Below are 26,623 nucleotides of genomic sequence, written 5' to 3'. Positions count from 1 at the left end.
GTTTTTTCACAGTGGGTGGCACTGAAAGCTGAATCCTTTTCTTACATGTTTCTGCGCTTTGATTTCTGTTGATTTATTCGATGTGTTGCACATGGTCCAATTTTTTTTTCTGTTAAAATAATGTTTGCTATAGCTTTTAAAGATGGAACATAGATAGTGGTTCATGTAAGTGTCAGTTGGAGATAGCATGCTACAATGATATTATTACAAGTTGAAAGGTATCATATTTGCTGTAGAGGAAATGGTAAATTGAACTCTGTCAGTTAGTATCTATTTTTATATTAACCATTATTATTTGAAATATGTTTTTTTGAATGAACCAATTATAGCAGTTAATCATATTGTCTATATTTTTGTGAATTTAGGATTCCCAGCTGGAGAGCTTCAAAAGCCTTTCTTTTGGGGAACAGAATACCCACGGTAAGTAAAAATATTAATAGAAACTTTATGTTAAATCCTCTATAATGGATCTAATTAAAGAGCTGAAAATCAGAACACATTGAATAATTTAAGGATATAGGGGGTAATTCTGGTTGATTCGCTTGGATGCGAATTTGGTTCCTTGCGAGTCAACCAGATCCCGCCTTGCGAATGGTGGTATGCCAGCCCACCATTTGCACGATGCGTATGTTCGCATGGCATGCAAATGGGTGTTTTACATCGGCGAGGGAAGTGGGCGGGCAGCTGACATCCGGTGATGTCAGCTACCCGTCCCCCGCACCGCTATCATCGACTATTAGCATGAGAATGCCCAGCGTTCTATTGGGAATGCCCATAAAAATGCTGGATGTTCCCATATGCTAATGGACCATTTGCTGTGCCCATATGCACTGTGCACATGCGCAGAAATGTGCATGTGCACACAACTAACATCGGCCCTATGCGAACGAACACGGCCCTGCGAATGGACCTCAATAAGGTCCATAGTATATTTAATAACCATATACAATACAATAAAGTTATCCCTTGTCTACAACAATGCCAAAGAGATTTAAAGCATACAATAATATAGAGTATATACAAATTTAAGGGTCTATTTTAAGAAGCCCCCTGGCCCAAGCTTCATCAAGAATGAGAGCAATGCATCCCTGATGATGGCTATAGCAATGTATTTAAATCAAGCATCTATTCTTGTTAAATATACAGTAGTGACCAGGACTGGCTATCAAAGCAGTAAGAGACTTACAGAATAATTTTTGTTACTGCAACTGCAGGAAGAGTACGGTATACCGATAGTTAGGATGCCAGCCATCAGAGTACCAACACTAGCATCCCAACTGCCATAATCCCAATAGAAAATAGCAACTAAACTAACCCTAATTCTAGCCCTATCCCAAACCCTCCACCCCACAGCTTAACCCTAACCCTCCCCCTGTTCCCTCACAGCCTAACCCACTGGTCCCCAGAGGCGTAGGGAGGGCGGAGCCACCGGAGCACACGCTCCGGGCACAGTTGGGGCGCAGGGCGCCGCCCCCCCCCTCCGCAAATTAGGTGGAGTCACTGCAATAATTAATAATTAATTTCACACACGCAGGGCAGCGTGCGCTGGCGGCTGCCCTGCCCGGCGCCTGCCCCTGTCTGCCCTGCTCACCTGGTCCCGGCCTGCTGCCGCGAAAACGATGGGGTCATGTCACGTGACTGCTCCAGTCCCTAACCAAGCTGCTGCTGCTGCTGCTCGGGCCGGCTCCTGGGCAGCGCTGAGCAGCAGAAATAAGGAAGACTCCTCCCAGTCCCCTGCCTCTACACAGAATGTCTGTGCTGTGCTCCTCAAGGTAGATTTTTTTCGTGTTTTTTTAAATAAAGATAAAGAATTAAGGGAATAATCATGGGGTCTGGGGGTTTGGGGGGGGGGGGGGATCTCTGGTTTATGCTGCAGCCCTGCTCTTCTCAAGGTGGATTTTAGTTTTTTTTTACTAAAGATAAATAATTATGGGAATAATCATGGTCTTTGGGGGATTTGTGGGGAAGGGGGGGGGTGATTCTCTCTTATATGTGTCTTATATAGCGCAGCAGATGCCGTTACAGTGTCTTATATAGCGCAGCAGATTCCGTTAAAGTGTCTTATATAGCGCATCAGATTCCGTTTGTGTCATATAGAGCAGCAGATTCCGTTACAGTGTCTTATATAGCGCAGCAGATTCGGTCACAGCGTCTTATATAGCGCAGCAGATTCCGTTACAGTGTCTTATATAGCGCAGCAGATTCCGTTACAGTGTCTTATATAGCAGCATATTCCGTTACGGCGTCTTATATAGTGCAGCAGATTCCGTTACAGTGTCTTATATTGCAGCAGATTCCGTTACAGCGTCTTATATAGCGCAGCAGATTTCGTTACAGCGTCTTATATAGCGCAGCCGATTCCGTTACAGCGTCTTATATAGCGCAGCAGATTACGTTACAGCGTCTTATGTAGCGCAGCAGATTCGGTTACAGTGTCTTATATAGAGCAGCAAATGCCGTTACAGTGTCTTATATAGAGCAGCAGATTCCGTTACAGGTTCTTATATATGCAGCAGATTCCGTTACAGCGTCTTATATAGCGCAGCAGATTCTGTTACAGTGTTTTATATAGCGCAGCAGATTCCATTACAGTGTCTTATATAGCGCAGCAGATTCCGTTACAGGTTCTTATATACGCAGCAGATTCCATTACAGCGTCTTATATAGCGCAGCAGATTCCGTTACAGTGTTTATATAGCGCAGCAGATTCCGTTTGTGTCTTATATAGAGCAGCAGATTCAGTTACAGTGTCTTATATAGCGCAGCAGATTCCATTATAGCATCTTATATAGTGCAGCAGATTCCGTTACAGTGTTTTATATAGAGCAGCAGATTCCGTTTGTGTCTTATATAGAGCAGCAGATTCAGTTACAGTGTCTTATATAGCGCAGCAGATTCCATTATAGCTTCTTATATAGCGCAGCAGATTCTGCCACAGTGTCTTATATAGCGCAGCAGATTCTGCCACAGTGTCTTATATAGCGCAGCAGATTCTTCCACAGTGTCATATACAGTATTTCAAATGTAACATGCCAACACATGTTAGCCACGCCCCCAATTCATTACCGGGGAGAGCGAAATATGACCTTGCTCCGGGCACCATGGCACCTAGCTACACCGCTGCTGGTCCCGCAGCCTAACCCTAGCCCTCCCCGGCATCCTTACATTAGGGATTCCGGCTGCCGGGGTTTCCAACATTGGCATTCTAACGAGTGCTGGTCTTCTGACCACTGGCCTCCCATCTGTTGAGATCCAACTCCATACCACACTGCAACAAGTGGCAGTAAAAAAATCTCTTGTATCACACTAATTGATAAATATATCAAATTCAGTGTATAAAATAATAAAAATGGGAAACACTTCCAACCTTTAAAGGTTGTCTGTGGTTATTAAATAGACCTGCAAAAATGGACATGAAACAAATGGGATAATATAATCCAGGCTTTATTAAATGCCACTATGATAATTCATTTATCAATGAAGGGAAATAAAAAAATCGGTACTTATGTATTATCTGGGCTCCCATGTTAAATGCACCCCATTTTTTCATACCCCTACTATCCAACTACGCATGGAGTTGATTTTATATAGTGTGGCGAGCGCAGCGAGCCACCGTGCCCGAAGCGTGGCGAGCGCAGCGAGCCCCGCGAGGGGACGCGGTCTCATAAGAAAAACGGGAGCCCAGATATTACATAAGTACCAAAAAATCCTTTCAAATATTTAGACATGTGAAATATAGACAAAATAAGTCCCACTACCAAACTCTGCCCAATCAGGTAAAACTTTGCCGCATTTGAAGTCCATAAATTGCCACTGTCCTGACAAAATAGGGATACTTGGAAAGCTTGAAAATTAAATTCATATTACTTAAATTTAGGTGGAGATGATTTGGTGAAAGTTGTAGCCCTGTATTATGTGCTGTTACATAACTTGCAACTCGACAGATTATTTGAAAAAGATTTGGATAGGTGTTAAGTGGGTCATGGGTTGTGTCTGCTAATTGTGGGCACACATGAAAAATGAGGTGCAGAATAAAGTACCCCAATGTAACAAATAGTTGCTCCTCATTTTCAAAACACTATGAGTAGATTGTGAGAATGGTTGTTATGGGTTACAGCAATTTATTTTTCCTGCCAATTATGTACTTCACTATCTTTAGTAATACAATTATTTTATCTTCCTCTGGAAAATATGTTATGTAAACATAATTTGGTAGTCAATACTTTATAGTGTCATTATGCAGATAGTGTGCAAACATTCACACTTTATATGCAATGTGTAAGCATTAATAACTTTAGCTGTATCATGTGCTATGAATACCAAAGTATATGAGGCAAGGACTTGCGTAAATGTGTGTGGGGAAAAAAGAGAGGATACCGGATTTTAGTACACTGTTTATTATAGTTCAAACAAGAATGAAACACTAAAAAATCCTGCTGCGTTTAGCTCGCCCATATAAAATTTTATGGTTTATTATTATTTATCCAATGGTTACTGAAAATATGTGCAGCTCTGCCATATACCTCTAATAAACCAGAGATATATTTCCATATACCTTATTTTAATGTTTTGCAAAGATAACACTTTTGCTGTAAAAAGCATAATGAAGGCAGGCTGCCAATTGTTACATTTTCCAGCTCCCCAATTAAGCACAAAGACTCCGCTAAGCACCTGAAATGATTGTTGCTCTCTTTAGTTTTGACCTTATTTAAAATTAACAGTAATAACCTTTTGCTTAAAGCAGCTTGGGTCACCGAGTCTTATACATTCATAGCAGAAAATGCCATTAAAGCATACATTGATGTATTTGACAGCTTTAGGAAAGTTAAATGTCAGTGTTTATCCCCGCTGTAAGAAAAATAGTCATTCTTTCCATAAAGCACCTTGACATTATTTTTCAGTAAACTATTGTACATTGAATTTTTATGTAGATTTCCTATTACAGCCTTAATTATATTGTCACAGGGATGGACTGGCCCACAGTAGTACAGCCAGGGCCGGTGCAAGGCACCGGAGCGCCCCAGGCGAGTCGGGGTGGGGGCGCCCCGGTGCCGGGGGGGGGGGGGGGGTACCTGTCCTGTGGCTGTGTATATAAAACTTGCGGCGGCAGCGGGTGGGTCCCTGCAGTCAATAAGAATTTAATAACGAGCGCTATCCGCCTGGCTACGCGGAAGAGCTTCTGTTGTGAAAACACTGGCCGCACGGCGCACGCTGATTGGCTGAATCTCAGCCAATCAGCGTGCGGCCAGTGTTTCCACATCAGAAGCGCTTCCGCGTAGCCAGGCGGATAGCGCTCATTATTAAATTCTTATTGACTGCAGGGACCCCCCGCTGCCGCTGCAAGCTTTATATACACAGCCGCAGGACAGGTACCCCCGCGGCACGGGGGGGGGGGGGGGGGGCGAAATGCCGCCCTCCAGTGGCCGGCGCCCTAGGCAAATGCCTAGATTTGCCTAGTGGTGGCGCCGGCCCTGAGTACAGCAAAAAACCCTGGTGGGCCCTGCTCCTCTAGGAATCAAAATTCAGACTGCACATGAGAGGGGACAAATGTGGACCCTTCCTCGATGTTTGGGGTTTGTGCATGCGCATGTGCAGGCCCCAGGAACTATTGGGCTTTGTCGAGTTTCACACTAGCTGAGCCATTCGCTCCAAAGGGGGCTGGGGAGCAGGGGAACGCAGAGCGGTGAATAGGTCGAGATTAACAAAAATTTTGAGATGCAATAGGTCAACATTGACAAAATGTCGACACAAGTTAAAGGTTGACAAGACAGTGGTCAACACATGAAAAGGTCAACATGAGTTTTCGCAGTTTTTTCCCCTTTTTTTGACTTTTTCAAACTTTACCATCTGTACTACAGTTTGGAAAGGGAAAGTGTGCCCAGCGAATTGAGGTACCAGGCCCGAAGCATGGCAAGCAAAGAAAGCCATGTGAGCTACACTAATTAGGGGGCTATGTCAACAAGTGTCAACATTGGCAGTAAAAACGGGAAGAACCTTTCCACGTCAATACTTAATACACAACTATTTAGAAAATGGTTAAAAAAATGTTGTGTGTCGACCTTTTGACCACATTAACCAATAGCATGTTAGTTAACCTTTTGTTAGTACCGACCTAGTGTATGTTGACACTTTGTGTTGTCCTGTTGTATGTCAACCTTTTGTTGTTGAACTATTGACTGTCTACCTAGATACTGTAGACCTTTCATACCACACCCATCAAATACAAACTTAATCCAGATTATTGAGGATGTAATAATAAATTGCATGGCATAGTGAATCAAGCTCTCCAAACACAATCTCAGTCCCATTGACCAGGAAGATTTCCCTAAAGGTTGTGTTTGTGATATCACCATTGACTTCATATGGCTTTGGCGGTTACAATTTATATTTCATTAGGCAATGATACAGTATGCTGTTAATGAGTGCTTTACAGTATTGATCCATAGACACATATAGGACAGTAATCAGAGGCGTAACTAGATATTTATAGGCCCCATAGCAAAAGTTTGTAAGGGCCCCCTATTTAGCAACTGATGGTGATAAATGTATGCAAAACATATTACTTAGACAGTAAAGATGGGCCCCCTTCAGCTCTGGGCCCCATAGCAGCTGCACTCCTTGCACCTATGGTAGTTACGCCCTTGACAGTAATCCCTACTCATATCTAGAGTACATTACTATGTAGATTATATCTCATGGCTCCATTAGTCTTTCACTGTATTTGTAGATTTGACACTATTCCATATTTCCATTCATGAGCATAGCTTAAAAATATTGCACACAGGTGGGTAAAAAAAAAAATGTGGAGTTGTGAAACTAAATATATCATCCAATTCAGGAGCATGACCTACAGTAAGTTTATGCCTGTGCTTTACAACCAGCTACTATATAGACAGACTGTGATAATCACAGATAGGACTCTTCAGTAAAAATAGATTATTCAGGTCAGCAGGCGAACTCCTATTATATATATACTTGGAATAACATGCAAATGCACAATTGACATTATGTCGAATTTTATCATAGGAATCTAATTATTATGTATCAGGGTGATTATTTAAAATATATTTTCAGAGATTTTTGTAAAAAGTATGGAAAAGTATTTTATAATATTAATTGTTTTCTCCCCAAGCTTATGCCCATTAAACAATATACAAACTATTTAAATGTATTACTGTCCTCAAAAACAATCATCTATATGTCTAGTGTCCATTTGCGTGTCTCCGAAACACTGCCATCTGTTGGCAGCAAGTGAAACTACATCTCTTTCTCTCACACACATGCATAAACACAGAGGCAATCACAAGGTAGCAGGCTAGCTATCGAAGCATTTGTTTTGAGTGGGCTTATTAGTATACATATTTTCTTGTTTATCTAAATATATTTAACAGATAAATCTCTGCATACCTAATGCCCTATGAAACATTGAAAATAAAGGTTGATAATATTGCTCTTTTGCTCATTAAACCATAATACAGTATGCTTCCAAATAAATCCTAGAACTAATTAATTCTCAATATACAACCCCCCAACAAAAACAACAACAAAAAAGTAATAAACTTGGCACTGTATTAAATCTCCCAGTAAATGATGATGTTTAAACAATTTAAATAAAGCAATTTAGTGATTAAGTGATTTGTTTCACCCACTTTATTTAAATTATAGTTTAAATGGTGGTTTCATATTATGTAAAATGAATATTATGACAATCATCAAGATTGTTAGATATTAAACAGATTTTTGAAGATTTGTGTTTGCTCTTGAGGTAAGATGAAACTGACCGCCAACTTGAAAATATAATGAAAACGGAATTTGCATGCATCAGTGTCAAACATTTGCCAACTTTCCCAGGGGGAAATGATTAGAACTGGCAGCCCGATGATCCCATTTCATCTTTGATCTGTGATATTCCCAGGCAACATTGTTAAAATGAATAATTAAATTCTGAATCCTAGCTGGTTTCTGATAAGAAAATAAATGATGAGGTGCAGAACAGAACTCTTTATAGGAATAGGGGTTGATGGATAATGTCTGATATTAAAAGTATGTGTTTTTCTTTGATAGATCCCTGAGCTATGGAGCAATAGGAGTAATTGTTGGCCATGAGTTTACACATGGATTTGACAGTAATGGTAAGCAGATTTAGTAGCCTTGCAAATAAAGAGCATGTACATCATGCGTAAATATGTTTATTTGTCATAATGGGGCAGATGTATTAAGCCTGGAGAAGAAATAAACTGGAGTTAAAGTGGAGATAACATGGAAGAGATAAGGCACCAGCCAATCAGCTGTGTTTGAAATATGACAGTTGGGATCTGATTGGCTGGTGCGTTATCTCCTTCCACTTTATCTCCAGTTTATCTCTTAACCAGGCTTAATACATCTGCCCCAATGAAGCAAATTGCTTAGATTTTGAAAATTTTCAAAGACGATATATCACGTTGGAATTTTTTGATAAATACTTGTTTTGATCTCATAAACGCATAACTTATCTATATCCAGCATCATATGATAAGAAGGGCTTTCAGCTACTGTAGCTTATATCTGGGAATGCATTACAGTACAGTAGTATGTCATTACTAATGCAATGAAGTTGCAACATCCCTTAATGAAATTAAACATCCCTGTTCTACAAAAAAATCTGTCAATGTGTAAAACACAGAAGGAACCCAGAAAGAGATAAATATATGTAGTCAAAATTTCCACTACATGAAAGAGGTATTAAAAGTAAAATAAGCCTTTATTGCTTGAATATACAGCCTAGAAAATGATTCTACTGATGACAATATCGGAGAGTATCAGACATCAATTTGGGGGTAGCCGCAGTATAGTATTTGTCTATTATGTAACCAGTGATAGCATGATCACATTAGACTTTATTCTATGAATGCTATTAACACTGTTTCCTAAAACAGACAATTTTAAAAATTCATATTATATATTATATTTTAATGAGATGGCTGCGTTTAGGCCTGTATACTACCTAATATCCATTATTTGACTTTTGCTTATTTGGGGGTACTTTGAATTAACAAATATGGTGACTAAGGGTCAGATGTACTAAGCTTGAAAAGTGATAAAATTGTGAGTGATAAAGTACCAGACCCCTAACTGCCATGCTGCAGGCTGTGTTTGAAAAATGACAGTTTGGATCCGATTGGCTGGTGGTTTTTCACTCTCCATGTTATCACTCTTCAAGGCTTAGTACATCTCGCCTTAAATTACAACACATGCATACAGTAATTAATTAGTCATTAAATTACCACTAGTCCTTCTTTGTTAGCAATGTTCATCATCAACAAATTGGTTAGCAAAATGCAAACAAATAGATCTGTCTATAATGACAAACACAGATGAAATACATTTCCTTATATATCCAGAGGGAATTCAATTAATATGTGTGTTTTCGTGTAGGTCGTAAGTATGACAAAGATGGAAATTTACATCCATGGTGGACTACAGAATCAGAGGAAAAATTCAAAGAGAGGACAAAATGCGTTGTGGATCAGTACAGCAGTTACTACTGGAAGCAAGCTGGCCTGAATGTAAGCCTTTAAGAGAATTATTTCTTCAAAATAATGCAAGTAAATCTTATAGTCACCTACTGTAGCTTAACGTGATTAATTTTAATTTTTTAGAATTAGTATAAAGCGAAGTTTTTCATGTTAAGGAAATACTTTATACTTCTGTGTTTTTATCAGTCTGTTTTATTTTCTGTAATCACTTAGGTTTGTACAGACCAGGTGTTACCCCCAAAAAATATCATTTAAGAATGTAATTGTCTAAATTATTCAGTTTAACACATGCCATGAAATGATAATTGTTTAGTGCAGGCTGATTTTCAAGAGAAAAGAAAATTGGAAAGAAAGTGAATAAAGGGGTGATTCAGGTTGGTTTGCAAAAGCAAACTCCTTCTTTAATGGACAAAACCATGTGCACTGCAGGTGGGGCTGATGCAACATGTGCAGAGTTACATTTGGGTGAGTTATTTTGTTTCTGTGCAGAGTAAATACTGGCTGCTTTATTTTTACATTGCAATTTACATTTTAGTTTGAACACACCCCAGACAAATCTAACTCTCTCTGCACATGTTACATCAGCCCCATATGCAGTGCACATGGCTTTGCCCATTACAGAGAGATTTTGCTTTTGCAAGCCAACCTGAATTAGGCCCAAAGTATTTTGCTGCTTAACTTTACATAGTGTTACACTATTTGAGATGGTGTTCATACTGGAAATTGGCAAATTGGTCAGATATTACTTACTTGAGATGAAAATGATGAAAATCGAATTAGAAAAAACGATATTTTGGTTTAATTGGTCAGACATCATGACAACCTGCTAACTGCTCCATAGATGTGTAGTATAATTTGCCCTGTTATCTGGAGGGTCAATATTTAGTACAAACGTGTATAAATAGAACACTTTAGAAGTTTATGAACGAACAAAAACATAAATTTGGTTACTAAATTAACTTATGTGTTACTGAGGAATATAGCACATTTTTCTTACATAATAGGCTACCACGGTATACGTAAATAATGTTTTAGCTAAATAAAAGTTGTGCTGCGGATTACATTCAGTCATTTATAAATGTATGTGTAAATGTTTCTAAATATTTCTAAATGTTGACAGAACTTCATATGAACTTCATATGTTAGGATTTTATGAAAAACAGTTCTTTTTGAATACAGGTGGTTTTATGTATCATTTTAGTTAATAAAACTGTGTTCTGCAGGATATAAATATTGTGCTGGCCAAATGGTGTTCCCAAGCTTGAATGTCATTAAAAAGCATATAGACTATTTCTGAATTAAATCCTGTCTTAAGTGCCTTAAGGTGCCCATACACGTCCCGATTCTGCCGATGCGATGTGTGCTATCAGATGCGCGCTCCCGCGGCATATCATCGCACAGTACACAAAGTATGTGCTGCACATACTTTTTGTACTGTCCTTTTATCGCATTGCATCGCATTGCATGCACAAGGCATGCACAAGGCATGCAATGCAATGCTATTTGAGCACAAAACGCACGGCAGAATCGGGATGTGTATGGGCACCTTTAGTGCTTAGATAGGGATCCCAAATATTCTTATTTTTGAAGGGACTGGGGGTATATTTCCATTAAAATTATTTATATTATTATAGTGTTATTTTTCTGTCAAACTAACAAACTTCTTTTTTTCTATAAGACCATCTCTTAATATTGATAAATAATACCTTAAGCTAAGGTATGTGTAAATAGGTATTGTTATGGCAACTGAATAAAAGTGTCATAATTAAACCAGATTTGATTCTTGCAAACACCTAAACCACTTTGACTATTTAACTAAACCACTTCTTCCAATCTAAAAGAGAGGAATCAGTATACTGTTGGGCAACATTTGGTACCAGGCTTATTATGGTAAGCTCTGCCAGATATATCATTTTGTACACAATATGACAAATCTATCTATCTAATAATAATAATGTAAAATCATATCTGATGCCAACATCCATAGCCATATCTGATTCCAAGCATTATTTATTTATTTGTTATTATTTATTAACAGTTTCTTATATAGCGCACACATATTCAGCAGCTCTTTACAGAGTATAGTTGAACATTCACATCAGTCCCTGCCCCAGTGGAGCTTACAATCTATATTCCCTACCACATATACATGCACACACAGACATTCTAGGGTTAATTTTGTTGGAAGCCAATTGACCTTCCAGTATATTTTTGTTTTGTGGGAGGAAACCGGAGTAAACCCACGCAAACACAGGGAGAATATACAAACTCCGCACAGTTAGGGCCATGGTGGGAATCGAACCCATGACCTGAACACTGTGAGGCAGTAATGCTAACCATTACACGTGATGCCCATTATGCATTATGGGCATTATGTGTTGAATTGCATCAGGTGGCTGCTTGTTATATATTACCATATCAAGTGAAATATATAATATTCATAACTACAGTATATCTGATGCTGGATCTGAAATACAGAGCCATACCAGTGGCCCAGACTATAATATGGAGAGCATTATGCCATATAAAGTATAAATTACACCACCTTTTCAGCTTCCAAGTCTATTAGGCTAAGTCTTAGCTTGCGCCAATGTCTGTAGCCATACTTGATGCCCAATCTACTATATATACTGTACTTAGCATTATCTGGGGTCAAGTTTACATTCATACTGTAGCCTTATATTGTAAGTATGTAAGTAAGTTTAATTTATATAGCGCACTTTCTCCAACAGGACTCAAGGTGCTTTACAGACATTATAACAATGCACATAATACAGAGGATGTAGGTAGTACAGTAACTGACAAGTCACAGACAAAAGAACCCTTGAGCACACAGTAAGCATAATGCAGGAGTGGTGCAGCATTTTGGATAATAACTTGGGTTGTGTACTCCACCATGACAAGGTACCAGGTGCAGCAGCCATTTTAGGTGCTCTGCGTAGGATTACCCTGGGTTGAATAGATTACCCATAAAAGATTACCCAAAATGGGTGCATTCTGTGTATATTCAGGTCCATGCATTTTTCATCCCATCCACAAGTGCACTAGATGAGGCAACCATGGTGGGCGCACTATAAAGGTTACACTGTAGGAGACGACCCATACAAGGACCCAATACATATATTGGAAAGCAAATACTTGTGTAGTAGCATGATAAACCCTGCACCGAAACATCCATATGACTCACATCCTGCCCACAGAGAAACCATCTGAGGTAACCATCTCGGTGCACTGCATAAGTCAGCGCTGGCAGGGGAGGTACACATTACAGGAAAAGCACATGGTGGGGTAGATGTGTGCTTCAGGAGTGGGGGGGGGGGGGAGAAAAGACATAAACACACCTTTGCCATGGACTGACGACAGGGAAATATTTTGAAATCATTTTCAAAGAATCATCAATGTCCAGAAATCATGAGAGCAGTACAGGTGGTTATGAGAAGGAGGGGGGCACATTCAAGTATGGGGAAAGTATTGCTACGTAGGCTGATTAGTGGAGCTTTCCCCCCACAGCTTCATGCTCACCATGAGATAGGCCTGGGGGCAGTCCTTGTGTTCTCAGCCATAGGGGTGGTGGGCCTGGTCCAGGTGTTCTCATGGCAAAGGTGAGTTGAGGCCACATGATGTTCCTGAGTTTTGTGGTTATAATGCAGTCCTTCAGAAGTAATGTTGGTTTGTTGTTTGCCTTCTGGTTTCCTTCGGTTGAACGCCGGTATAATGCTGCTATTAATTTAAAGCTGACCCTTTATAACTGGACCCCTAACGTACTAAAGGACTGACGTCCCAAACTATACTGTATTGTATATTTCACAATATAATATAATAGCTTTACACATTTCCCTTAATATTCTCCATACAATTGGATGAAAACATTACTTTATACTAGTCATTGTATTTCATTTGTATTCATTAATTCTATCTTAGGTAAAAGGATCAAAGACTTTGGCAGAAAACATTGCGGATAATGGGGGAATGAGAGAATCCTTTCGGGTATGGGAAATTTACTTTAAAATGTTATATTGATTAAACTAACAAAACATTAAGATGAGAATTATTTCTGAGTGTAACATTTACATATGATATGTTTACACACACACACTCTGCTTTTAAAACATCTGATTTTCATTGTATAATGCAAACTATGACCCTCCATAAATAATGAGCAAAAGCCCCATCAGAAGACATAACAAACAGAACCAAGTTATATATTGGGAGAGTGCCCTACTGATAGTATGGGTCAGAATATTAAAAAGAAAGTCACACAAAGGAGAAGAATAAGCCTGAAGATACTCAGTGGTCTGTATTATATATATAAAAAGGCCAAGGTTGGTGCCAGTTATCATTAGAGGTGAGCATACAGTATAAATAAATAACTAAATCCAGTAAATGTAGGTTTATGCATATCACTGGCCTTTTGTCCCTTTATATTGTCTAACATATTTCTATATTGTGAAGGTGTGTGGAGAGTTTAGTGTTTTTACAATTATTTAAAACATTTGTCAGGGAAGGTTTCGTTGTATGAAGCGTTATTCTATGACAAAAGAGAGAAGAGCAGGGACACTTTTATTGAAGCAATTCAAAGAAAAAAATGGTTGCCCTAACCATTTCTTGGCTTATGCTGTCTAAACTATTAAAGATACATCACAATGATTGACTTTATTTCATACTACTGTATGTAGAGATTGGTACTATTATCCGCGTATTCCAGAAAAATAAATGCAAGTCCCATTTACTGATACAGAATTTCAGTTTAACTCTTTTTTTCATTTCTATTTAATTTATGTGTAAGGATAAGTTGCTAGTACAGTATAACATAAGTCAAGCTCACCACACTTGTGTGTTTCTATTGCAGACTTACGCTGACCATACACATACCACCAAATATTATATCCATCACGTGCCCACATTAGCATAATCGCCATCATATACAGCAATTTGTCCAACTTGTTGTTCTCCTGTGTAACAATATTACCATCACATCATATGAATTTATATTGTTGATCAGTTTAAACACCCAAATATTTACATATTAATGTTAATCTCTCTCCTTAATACACATTTTCCTCTTGCTGTTTTTATGATGTTAGTGTTGTTTTTTCACATAACAGGAACAAGTCAATGGAAAAGAAGGATTACAGTTTAATTAAATTAAATAACTGCTTCCATACCACAGAATCAGATGCAGTTTAAGCTATAGTCATAAAGAAACTTTGATTTCCTGAAGATAAGCCAGAGCAGTTACATTTTGAAACCATGCTGCAGCTTGGCTAATAAGTGACAATAGAACATCTGGAGCTCTTAGTTATTAATAAGCACTTAAAGCAGCCTTTTATTGTGCTACAGAACCAGTGTAGTCCTAGTGGAGACATTGCCACAGAAATGATTGAACTAACATTAATATTGAGCTAATATTAATGAGCTAATGGTCTTGTCTTAATAAACAAGATGTTGACATTAAAAAAGGGAAGAAAAGACATGTCATAAGACACATAGGCGGATTTAGGGGTGAGGGTGCCCCTAGACACAACAATAATGGCCACCCCGCCTAACATCATTATTTTTAATGATTACTTATAAGCCCTCATTTGATAATAGCCAATTTAATGGTTTAATAAAAAAGCCACTGCATGTCCTATCCATTTACACTCTATTCAAGATGGAATATGGTACAGTAGTACAGTGGATATTTTGCAGTCACTGGTACATTTCAGGCTGGCAGTACTATCACAGGCATCCAAGTGTTGCGCCCAAACATGTGACGCCCCTAGGCATGTGCCTCACGTGCCTAATGGGAAGTTGGGATGTGATCAGACATGAAGAAGAGTTCAGACTGCTTGGAACAATATGATGTTATATCTGCTCAGTAGTTATGCGTCTGATCTACTGTACATGAGTTACATCATGCTACACTATACCTGAACACTGTAGTGCAGGCATGTCAAAACTGTGGCCCTCCAGCTGTTGTGGAACTACACATCCCAGCATTTCCTGCCATAGTTTTAGCATTCCCTAATAGCAAAACTGTGGCAAGGCATGCTGGGACTTGTAGTTTCGCAACAGCTGGAGGGCTATAGTTTGGACATGCCTGCTGTAGATAATTTCAGTTGATAAATACAGGTGTTCTTATACTTGTCAGGCATACAGAAAATGGATTCAGGATAAAAGAGGTGGAAAAGAAGAAGAACTTCTTCCTGGCATAGATCTCACCAATAACCAACTCTTTTTCTTAAGCTATGCCCATGTAAGTATTTATTCTATTTCATTTTATACCTGTTGCACACTAAATTATATTTATTAACCATCAGAGATCCTGAACTATATGATTCTAAATAAAATAGGAATTTGGCTGATTTGAGTCCTGGAATTGAGGGAGGCATGGCAATATACATGGATCAGTCTACGGTAGTTGTTTCCTAGCATGGCACCCACGATATTTAGTTGTATGGCATTGTATTCAATTTAAAATTGTATACCATTGTATATGGCATACAATGGCATACAATGCAATGCGATGCAATTTTAAATTGTATAAGCACCCTAATGGGTTCTTTCAATGTTAAATGGTCCCCCTATATGATTTTTAATTGTATAAGCACTTTAATAGGTGCTTACAATGTTAAATGCACCCCCACGCCACCGCCACTATCAACGGCAACCGGAAGAGTGGCGAGCGTAGCGAGCCCGCGAGGGGCGGCGGTACATGTCTCCGACCTTTTTTATACCCCCACTATCCACGTTGGCGTGGAGTTGATTTTATATAGTGTGGCAAGCGCAGCGAGCCACCGAGCCTGAAGCATTGCGAGCGCAGCGAGCCCGGCGAGGGGATGCGTATTACTCTACATGTATTCCGCGTCCGCTCGCCACGCTTTGGGCTCGGTGGCTCGCTGCGCTCGCCACACTATCTAAGTTCAACTCCACGCCGTCATGGATGGTGGCGGTATGAAAAGGTCGGAGGACGCGTACCGCCGCCCCTCGCCACGCTTCGGGTTGGCGTTGATGGTACGGGTGGCGTGGGGGTGCTTTTAATATTGCTTATACAATTATTTATCTATAAATCACATTTAGGGGGGAATTTACTAAAGGAAATTTGTAAAAAATAGGTGTATTTGTATCCAGAAATACACTTATTTTTGACATTTACTATCTCGAAATTACGGCAATTCGTATTCGTATTGATGTGCTATCAATACGAATAGGAATAGCCGTATTTTCGGGATAGTAAACGTCAAAAATAAGTGTATTTCTGGATACAAATACACCTATTTTTTTACAAATTTTCTTTAGTAAATTTCCCCCTTAACATTAAAAACACCCACTAGGGTGCTTATACAATTTAAAATCGTATACCATTGTATATGCCATACAATGGCATACAATTCGATGGTATACAATTTAAAATTGTATAACATCGGCTAACATCGCATCGCATACCATCGTATGCCTTATGGTATGCGATGCGGTGGGCGCCGTGCTAGGAAACAAGTACCCAGTCTACAATTCAAATAATGGAGCCATACCAATGCCAGTGCATGGCAACAGGCCATCTTTTGGGTGGCAGTTGGTTTGGTTCCCCTATTTCAATTTTGCACTCTGCTGATAGATTATTTTGCAATGTTTATTGTTATGTCACTCAAGTTTTTGCCATTAACTATATACTAATCTAATATGGAAATGTGCGCCAACCCACATTTTTTGATTTTGGTTCTAATTCACCTTCAGGTTTTGCTTCTGGCAAAATTGCCCCCACATGCTTTGTTTGGACCTTTTTCAAAAATGTTTAAAACAACTAAAATCACATCATTTAGGACTTTTTTTTATCCCTACCTCAATCTCAACTTCAGTAACATTCAATTCCATTTATATTCAGTCAATTTTGACCACCTCACAATATTGTTCAGCAACATTCCATAGGCCAAATGCTGTCTAGACTAAACTAAGTAACAGAGCAGCACAAACGTATAGAAGTTATTTCTTTTTAAAAATGTTTTGCAAATTAGTATTAAATAACTCATCTAACCACTCACACATACTTTCCATTAACAGCAATAGAAAACAGAAATTCACTAAGAATCAAAGGTGCAATATCAATGCTCAAAAGTAGCACAAGAGAACAAGCAGCAAATAAAGGCCCCTAAAGTATGTGTAAATTAGCAACAGCAGATCCCCCATAAACAGGCAAACATGCCTATTATCAGTGCCCAATCTGAACCTCACACTTGGGGGCCCCAAACAGTCAGCCTTTTTGATGTGGAGTTACGCAAAAATTCCCCAACCACAAAAACAGCATTTTATACCTTGTTAATATGTGTGGTAACTCTGCGCTCACCCTCTAGTGTGTGAGGCTAATAAGCTACCGTGTTTCCCCGATAATAAGACCTCCCCAAAAATAAGCCCTACCCCAGATTTTGGACACTGGTCCAAAATAAGACCTCCCCCGAAAATAAGCCCTATCAAAATTTCCCTAAGCCGAGTGGGTGCACTAACTTCTGTAACCCCATCTCCACCCCCGCTAACCCCCTTCACCGCCGCCTTGCTTGTACAGGCTTCTACTGTACTGTAGAAGCTGTTGCAGCTCCCGGTCCCAGGGATGCACTGCGCCCAGCGCGTGAAGTCACTGTGCACATCATGCGGCTGCTGTACACGGAGGGAGCAGTGGCGCAGGCGGAAAACAAGCAGAAGAAGAACTGAAAAGTGCTGTATTGTTTGTGAGGAGCAGGACTCAGGGCATGTTACTTTAAAAGAAGGAATGGGGGCTGTGTAAGAAGGACTCGGGCATGTTACTTTAAAAGAAGGAATGGGGGCTGTGTAAGAAGGACTCGGGCATGTTACTTTAAAAGGAGGAATGGGGGCTGTGTAAGAAGGACTTGGGCATGTTACTTTAAAAGGAGGAATGGGGGCTGTGTAAGAAGGACTGGGGGCATGATACTTTAAAATAAGCCCTACCCCGAAAATAAGGCCTATGATGTTTTCTGTTGGGGAAAAAAAAATAAGACAGTGTCTTATTATCGGGGAAACACGGTATGTGCCCAGATGTATTAATAGAAATGGGGAGACATAAGCAGTTAGTGATAAAATACATTTACTTAACACAAAAATGTTCATGTAGCAAAATACCCGTGGGTATTTGTAGTGCTGGGAAAAGGGGTGATCCCCTGTGCCAGAAGGGTGTATCCAGAAACTGAGATCCACACAGCTACTACGGCTGTGATCGCCGCTTCCGGGTTGAGCTTCTGGGCGTGTACCCGGAGCAGTGTCACAGACGGAGCCGTGTGCCATTTAACACACTTGCCTTGACCTTTTGACTTTATTCCAGCAGCCAGCCACTGACTCCCACACTCCCCTGGTGACTCTGTGCATTGCCATAAACACAGAGTTCACCCACTCTTACCCTTCCCCATATCATTTTCTCCCCCAGGTGCGCAGTTTGGGTGTCATCACCAGCAGCATAAACTTGAGAGACATGCTGCATATTACACAGTTTCTGGATACACCTTTCTGTCACAGGGGATCACCCCTTTTCCCAGCACTACAAATACCCACGGGTATTTTGCTACATGAACCATTTGTGTTAAATAAATGTATTTTATCACTAACTGCATATGTCTCCCCATTTCTATTAATACATCTGGGCACATAGCTTATTAGCCTCACACACTAGAAGGTGAGCGCAGAGTTACCACACAGATTAACTTGCTTCTCTAGGAGTTTGGACCACTCCAAGCTCAGGAGCCCCTTCAAACATACTGTTATTTTGAGCGCTAACACACCAAGCCCACTAGCATTTTATACCTGTCAGAAACAGTGTGTGTGTGTGTGTATGGGGGGGAAGGTACAGTAAAGAATATTTTGGAAAAAATAGTTAGATATTGAGCGGGTTATACAGTAGAATGAGATACACAGTGCGGGTTGGATATACAGAGAGAGCGCCTCTAAGCCAGCGCCAGGGCTCACCAGCTTGCCCCCCACTGGCGAGATGGCACTGAATCTGACTGGGACGCACGAGCGTGCCAGTTTCAGGGTGGCGGGGGACGAGAACCCTGCCCATCTGTGTTTCAGAGAGATGGGCAGGGTTAGGGATGGAAGCGGGGAGGTGGAATCGAGCGGCAGGGACTGGCGGCAAAGCGGCAGGGAGCTCCGTAGTAATGGGACACGTGTGCATCCCTTTCCGACAGCTGGTGATCTGACCACCAGCCCCTGCAAGATCCACAGACACTCCATCTGCAGTTGTCAGATACAGTTCTGGTTGGATATAGTGGTCGGATACAGTTCAATGTGGGTCAGATATAGGGCCTGATTCTGGTTAACTCGCATAACCAAATTCTCTCTCTAATGGACAAAACCATGTGAACTGCAGGTGGGGCAGATGTAACATGTGCAGAGAGAGTTAGATTTGGGTGGGGATAGTACTTCAAACTGACATCTATATTGCAGTGTAAAAATAAAGTAGCCAGTATTTACTCTGCACAGAGACAAAATAACACCCAAATCTGTCTCTTACTACACATGTTACATCTGCAGTGCACATGGTTTTGTCCATTAGTGAGAGAATTTGCTTTTGTGGGTGAACCAGAATCAGGCCCATAGTGTGGGTCAGATAAAGTGAAGGTCACATACATTGCAGATAGACATACCAGCTGAAGGCTAGAAGCAATAGTGTACATACTGTGACAGCAGGTGGGAATGGGCCCTCAGGTTGTGTCTTTGTGGATTTTGATGGTCCGCATCCTGTATTTTACACAGGGAAGGGTTGGAATTTAGCTGCAGGAAGGAAAGGCTTAGGGTTAGGAGGTAAGGGGGAGGGTTGCAATACTTACCACTCTGGTGTCAGGATACTGCATATTCGGATGCCGATGTTTGTCTTTTGACTGGCGGCATCCTAAGTTCCAGTATACTGATACCATGTCCATCAAGTTCATTAAGGTCTATTATATCTATGTATTTTATGTCTTTTAAAAATTAAGCTACCATTTGTGAACGCCAATTAATGGTTATGGATGGTAGCCATCTGTGATATTTTTCTTTTTTCAAACCAAATGATAGCTCTTTACAAATGAAATAATTAGGAACAAAAACATGTAAAACATGTAAAATTCCATTATGTATTTATACTTATTAGAAATAACTATTTTTTACTTAAGTATTCATTTTATAATAAGAGGTCATTTTTTTTATTTAGGTTAGATGCAACGACTTCCGCCCTGAAGCAGCTAGAGAGCACATCATAAATGGAGTACATAGTCCACCCATGTTCCGGTAAGAGTTGCATTTACATTCACAAATACAGTATGTGTATTATATTTACACTTTTGATAAATTATCTTTGGTAGGTGGATGAACAATTTTGATGTTATTAAGAATTGCTTTGTAAAAAACAGAGTATTATATAATCTTTGGGGGTAATTTACTAAGATTGAGTGGGTACGAATGCACAGTGTTCATTTGGTTCAGGTATTTGCGGTTTGTTTGCTTTTAACCTGTGGATTGCCTACATGAATAAGAGGACCGATCTACACCGGAGGTGGTAAGTATAATGATTTTTTACAGGTACCCATTCAAATTTCTACTGGACAAGTGGCAGAACCCTTTGTATCAAGATAGATTAGTATGTATGGATGGAGGATGTAATAAAGTGTGTCTGCGTCTATTGGGCTATTGGTTCTGTAATGGGACTATAATTACCATTTGGCTCATTAATGCCCCGCATGCTGGGATTTGTGGTCCTCCAAGTCCCAGCATACAGGGGTGGCTCACTGGAGCTTGTAGTTCTACTACAAAACCCAGTATTGTACCTTATTTTAGTTTTAATTTTTTTTACACTTTATTGCCATCAGTCAGGAACCACTGCCCAGGGGTGTCAGGTTCAACCAAGGCCGAGGGTGCTTTGGAGGGGGGAACCCCTTTATTGGGGGTCCCAACTGCCCCAGGGACCCAGCCAGGGCTGACCATCCAGACTATTCATGATTTGGATGGGGGAACTTATGTAAAAAGATTCCCCCAGCTGTTGCATGACACCACTGGCTGAGCCTGGTGCTTGTTATAGAAATACAGGGGACCTCTATTAATTTTGTCCCCTGTATTTCTGGAACCAGCCCTTGCTCAAAGAGCCTGAGACTGGTTATACTTATTGGGGGGTAGACCCCACACAGTTTTTTTATCATTTAATATTTTTTTCTCATTTTAACACAATATAGGCAGTATAGAGCTAAGTTTGTTTATTTTTACTCACTTTTCTTCTTTTTGATATGAACAGTGGTTTTAAAATTTCCGTGGCATATCTTAACTTGAAGTAGGATGTGTCAGGTATACAGACCTCTGGATCCAGGGTGGCCCACACCACATGCCCTGCACCGATGTCCTTTAATACTTACCTTTCAGCCTTTCAGGAATCCTGCATTGGCACACCAGCAAAGCATAGCACAGCAGCACTCCTCACATTACTGGGGAAATGGGGCAGCAGCCAATTTCCTGGTGATTTTTACATGCGGAGAAGAAATATCATCAGGAGAATGGCTGACCTGCACATGTGCTATAGACTCTTAAATACAGTCGACCAGAGTGTACTTCCTTGCGCTTCTGGCTAGAAATGGTAGCTGGCCTGATCAAAGGTCATGGGTTTTTCTTAGAATTTATGGTGTTAATACCAACTACTTTTGAATGTATGTATCTTTCCTTAGCATGTGTTCCAAATGTCTATTCAGTTAGCTGTTACTTAGATAAATTGATATCTTATTAAAAAAATAATAACCAATTGTTCCAATACTACATATTATGCGTTATATGATTTACTCCTTCAAAATATGTTTTAATACAAATACTGTGGAACAGTAGTGCAAAATGACCACAGCTGTCATGCATTATATGAATACAACTTTGTACTTACTAGATTTTCTCTCTACTTTTAGTCCGACAATGAAAATATAAATATCTAGTTTTGATATAGGTTTTAACACATTTAAATATTGTAATGTTGTAAGTTATTCTATATATACAATGGACAATTTTTTCTAAAATATTGTTATAAAATATTTTTTTTCAGGGTAATTGGAGCAATGAGTAATTTTGAAGAATTTCGGAAAGCTTTCAATTGTCCAGAAAATACATTAATGAATCGTGGAAATAATTCATGTCGAGTTTGGTAGAAGGGAAGGCGCAGTTTTATATAACAGGACTGCTGTTTGAGCTGCTGTATAAACGGTTTTATGTCATTTTACATGTTTTAAACCAAAGAGGACTATCCAGTTGAATTTCATACTACTATCTTGAAGAATTGTGATTAAATATAATGCTGCTTTAGGAATGGTCATATATAAACAGGTATATACTGTACACTATCAGTCTTGAGTTATAATCAGTTTTGAATAAAAAATAATTTTAAGTTTTAAAAATTAGAATTTCGAACAAGATTAGCACAGAACAAAGTTTGACTAGGGAACAAACAGGTATGCTGTCCTTGTATATAGTGGGAAATTAGTGAACTGTATTTAAACAGATAGAAAGAAACAGTTAACTAACCAAATTTAGTCATTTTCAGACATAGACAACTATTCTGAGTTGGGCTTGCAAACAGATATTGTAATTCAGTAAATGAGAACTGCCTTTAATAAAATGCAGGGAAGATAGAACAATATTTATTGATGGCTCAAAAACAATATTGACGGTGCAGTCAGCATAGAAATTGAATCTGCATTTTATTTTTAGCCAATGTATTAAAAAGTTGAAAAATACGTCAAAAATGCAAAGACATGCATTCTATTAAAATGCATGCAATAAGGAGATTGGTTTCAGAACGTGCTTAGTAGGAGGTTATGCTGTAAAACAAACATTAAAAAAAGCTTTATCATAATTTGATTTAAAAAAAAAAGCTGTAATGCACACAGTACAGTTAGCTCAGGCAATTACATTATGAGAACTATGCATACTGTTACAACAGAAAATAAAATGCACATTACAATAAATGCACAAAAATGGCTTTCTTTATTTAACTGGTTTACCCCTTTTACATATAATATGTTATAGTCATTTTAATGATATTTGTAAGTACTAAAAGTAGATTTGTGCAATAATCGGCTGATGGAGAATTCCAGGGCAGGAACTAACAAATGGGCAGGACATTTGTAAAATTAAGGAGAGAATATAATGTATTGATATATCAAGGTTGATATATTACCTATGAGAAGTAGTCACAACAAGAGACTTGACAGGTACTGAAATTAATAGTTATCTAGGCAGATGCCAGTACCAGCAGTCAAATGAAAAGATGCACAGGCACAGGACCAAGAGGCATATTTATCACAATTCACATTTTTAATACAGATATTTTTCACATGCTTTTGCTTTGTTAAAAAATAACATATTCACAAGAATTTACAATTATCCCACTCATTAAGATATCCCCTTTACAGTAGCTTGTGGTCTACTATTAGCTAATGCTTCACATGACATTAGCTATTGAGGCCTAGCTTTGGAATATTTCTCATTCCAGAACTAAGTAAATCCAACAAAGGGCTGCTTTTTGGTTGGAAATAGAAGGAATGTTGCAGATATATGAGTTAACTGCTGTGATCCTTCCATGGTACTGTACATCTGGGTGACCCTTAATATTAATTGATAAAAATGCTCTTAAGATACAACAAGACCAAGGCATGAATAGCAAAAAAACTAGAAGGAAAAGAGCCTTTTTCCAAAACACTAGTGATGAACCTTATTCATTTTGGGTAAATGAAGCTAAGAGTAACAGGTTAAGACAGGAGAAACAAGGGAAAGTTTCAACAATAAGAGAGCAAAACAGGGATGGCTAAACAATGTAAGAGATAAAACAGGATAAACAACACAGGAAAATACAAAGATGGAAGAGACAAGCCACAGGCTAGAACAGGCGTGGCCAAACCTGTCCATATGATCTACCAACAGTTCATGTTTTTCAGGCAACCTGTGGATCTATAGTAGGAATGAATGCAGCATATGTGAAAATGTGACAGTTAGTAATGACTACAGCTGTGCAGCCAGCTAGGTGATTTGGAAAATGTGGACTGTTGGTAGATCTCGAGGACCGGTTTGGCCAGCCCTGGAGTAAAACAAGGACTCAGATAAAGAAGCAACAAGTTCAGGCTAAATGGTACAGATGTAGCCGCACTCTTTGTGACTCCGACATGGTGCGGTGGGGCCATGATGTGTGCCTACGCTGGCATGCATGTGCATCTTAATGGCACCTTCAGCCATTAAGATTCTATTACACGGGAGATATACAGTAACTGTACTGGTGTGAATAGTGCTCTAGAAGTGCCCATGTGGCTATGTCGGAGATACGATGAGCGGGGCTACATCTGTAGAAGGCTAGTATATACATAGGTTCAAGCAATAAACAAGCCCTAATGTAATGTGATCTTAAACCCCCCAAAGACAAACAAACAAACATCCCTCCCTATTCATAAAAAAGGCTAGAAATTATATTTATATTCTGATCATATTCTGATATCATCAATATAAATTTGTTGAAAGGTATATTTTTGTATTATGTCACTGAAATACTGTATTACTTACAGAATGAAATAAATTAGAGTAATATGAAAACGATCACTATAGAAGAAACATCTCAATCAAATGCAACAAATATTTGCATATAAACTATGTGAAAAACTACTGAAAAGCGGTGCTATGACATTTAGGTAGTTTGCATACTTCAAGAAAGTACTAGAAAGCAAAAACAGATTTTCAAGGTTAGGCTCACTTATAGACATACTGTATAACAGAGAAACTACAAGCAATATACACATTTTAATGTTTTAATATATATTGTTTTATCATGATCATCTTTTTTGCTTTGTCTGCTTATTCCAACCTGTGGATGCCAATGTTTATGCCACTGTCTAGTCATATTGGCCATTGACTAAAAACGCTTTGCAGACTAGAACATAATAAATGATCACTATCAGAACACATGTATATTTATCTAAACAGATATATTATAATAGTCCGTTACATTTACACAGATTGATTATATGTCATTTACCTTTATGTCAAGGCAAGTGGATGAAAATATTTGTTTGATCATTTGCTTTAATGCTCGTTGTACTGACATCATTTTACCATTGAAATATTATGTGATAGACTATAAACCACATTTTGTTTTTCAAAGGGTCATCACCCAAAGAATGTGTTTATATAATGAAGAGTGTAGGTCCATACCATCTTTTTGTGTGAAAGTTATGATTTTAATCTTTTCGAAAACACAATATTAATGTTTCGTATTTTATACAGTTACCTGTTATATGTTGCAGTTTAATAAAATAAAATACGCTTAATCTGCAGATTTATTTATAGTCATTTAGAGGAATAATTGATTAAAAACTGAAACATGGAGCACAAGGCTGATTCCCAATGTATCTTAGTGATCAGCTGAAAAAGATTGGGGACATCCACTGTAATTTATATTTTATTGTATTTGCACAATTTTAAAATATTATTGTTATTGCAACTTCATTCTGTCATAATTTCTTGTCAAATTTTAAAGAGTTAACCAAAAGAATCTGAATAAAGCACCATTAACATTAAACAATAAATATGTGAAAACCTGCTACTGTACTTCTTCTGTCCATTTGTCACAACACTATATTGCTATTCCCAAATGTTTTAGCTATGTATATAAAATGAGAGTTCATATTATATGATCACTTGGTAAGGATAAAATGGGAAAAATAGATTTTAAAATGGAACAGCATTATACAGTATGTACAAAAGTTTTTGACACCAACAGGGACTGTAATAATATTGCATTCAAGTAAATCTACTTTAATATGGAGTGGGTGCCCCTTTAGAAGCTATAACAGCATCCACTGTTCTTGGAAGGCTTTCCACAAGATTTTGGAGTTAGATTTATTTTTACCATTCATTCTGGCACATATGTTGGACAAGAAGGACTGGCTCACAATCTCCATTCCAATTCATTCCAAAGGTGTGAGGTCAGGGCTCTGTGTGGGTGAGTCAAGTTTGTTCACACCAACGCTCACCAAGCCAAGTCTTTATAGTCCATGCTTTATGCATTGGGGCACAGTGATGTTAAAATAGAAAAGGACCCCAAACTGTTGCCACGAAGTTGGAAGCATAACATTGAT

The 26,623-nt window shown here is 38.9% G+C and overlaps 1 protein-coding gene across 1 annotated transcript in view; it reads left to right on the top strand.

Annotated features, from left to right (window-relative positions):
- Positions 1-26,085, top strand: part of PHEX (phosphate regulating endopeptidase X-linked) — a 225,173-nt gene extending 199,088 nt beyond the window's left edge. The window contains exons 16-22 of the mRNA XM_083172463.1: positions 366-420; positions 8,065-8,132; positions 9,415-9,545; positions 13,437-13,502; positions 15,649-15,753; positions 20,689-20,765; positions 22,549-26,085. Coding sequence (XP_083028589.1) covers positions 366-420; positions 8,065-8,132; positions 9,415-9,545; positions 13,437-13,502; positions 15,649-15,753; positions 20,689-20,765; positions 22,549-22,651 — 605 coding nt within the window. The 3' untranslated portion in view covers positions 22,652-26,085. The remainder of the gene's footprint in view (positions 1-365; positions 421-8,064; positions 8,133-9,414; positions 9,546-13,436; positions 13,503-15,648; positions 15,754-20,688; positions 20,766-22,548) is intronic.
- The last annotated feature ends 538 nt before the right edge of the window (positions 26,086-26,623 follow it).

The sequence above is a fragment of the Crinia signifera genome, chromosome 2, assembly GCF_055691185.1.
Source record: "Crinia signifera chromosome 2, ASM5569118v1, whole genome shotgun sequence".
NCBI lineage: Eukaryota > Metazoa > Chordata > Amphibia > Anura > Myobatrachidae > Crinia > Crinia signifera.
Note: the sequence above shows the minus strand (reverse complement) of the source record. Positions and strands in the feature narration are given on the sequence as shown.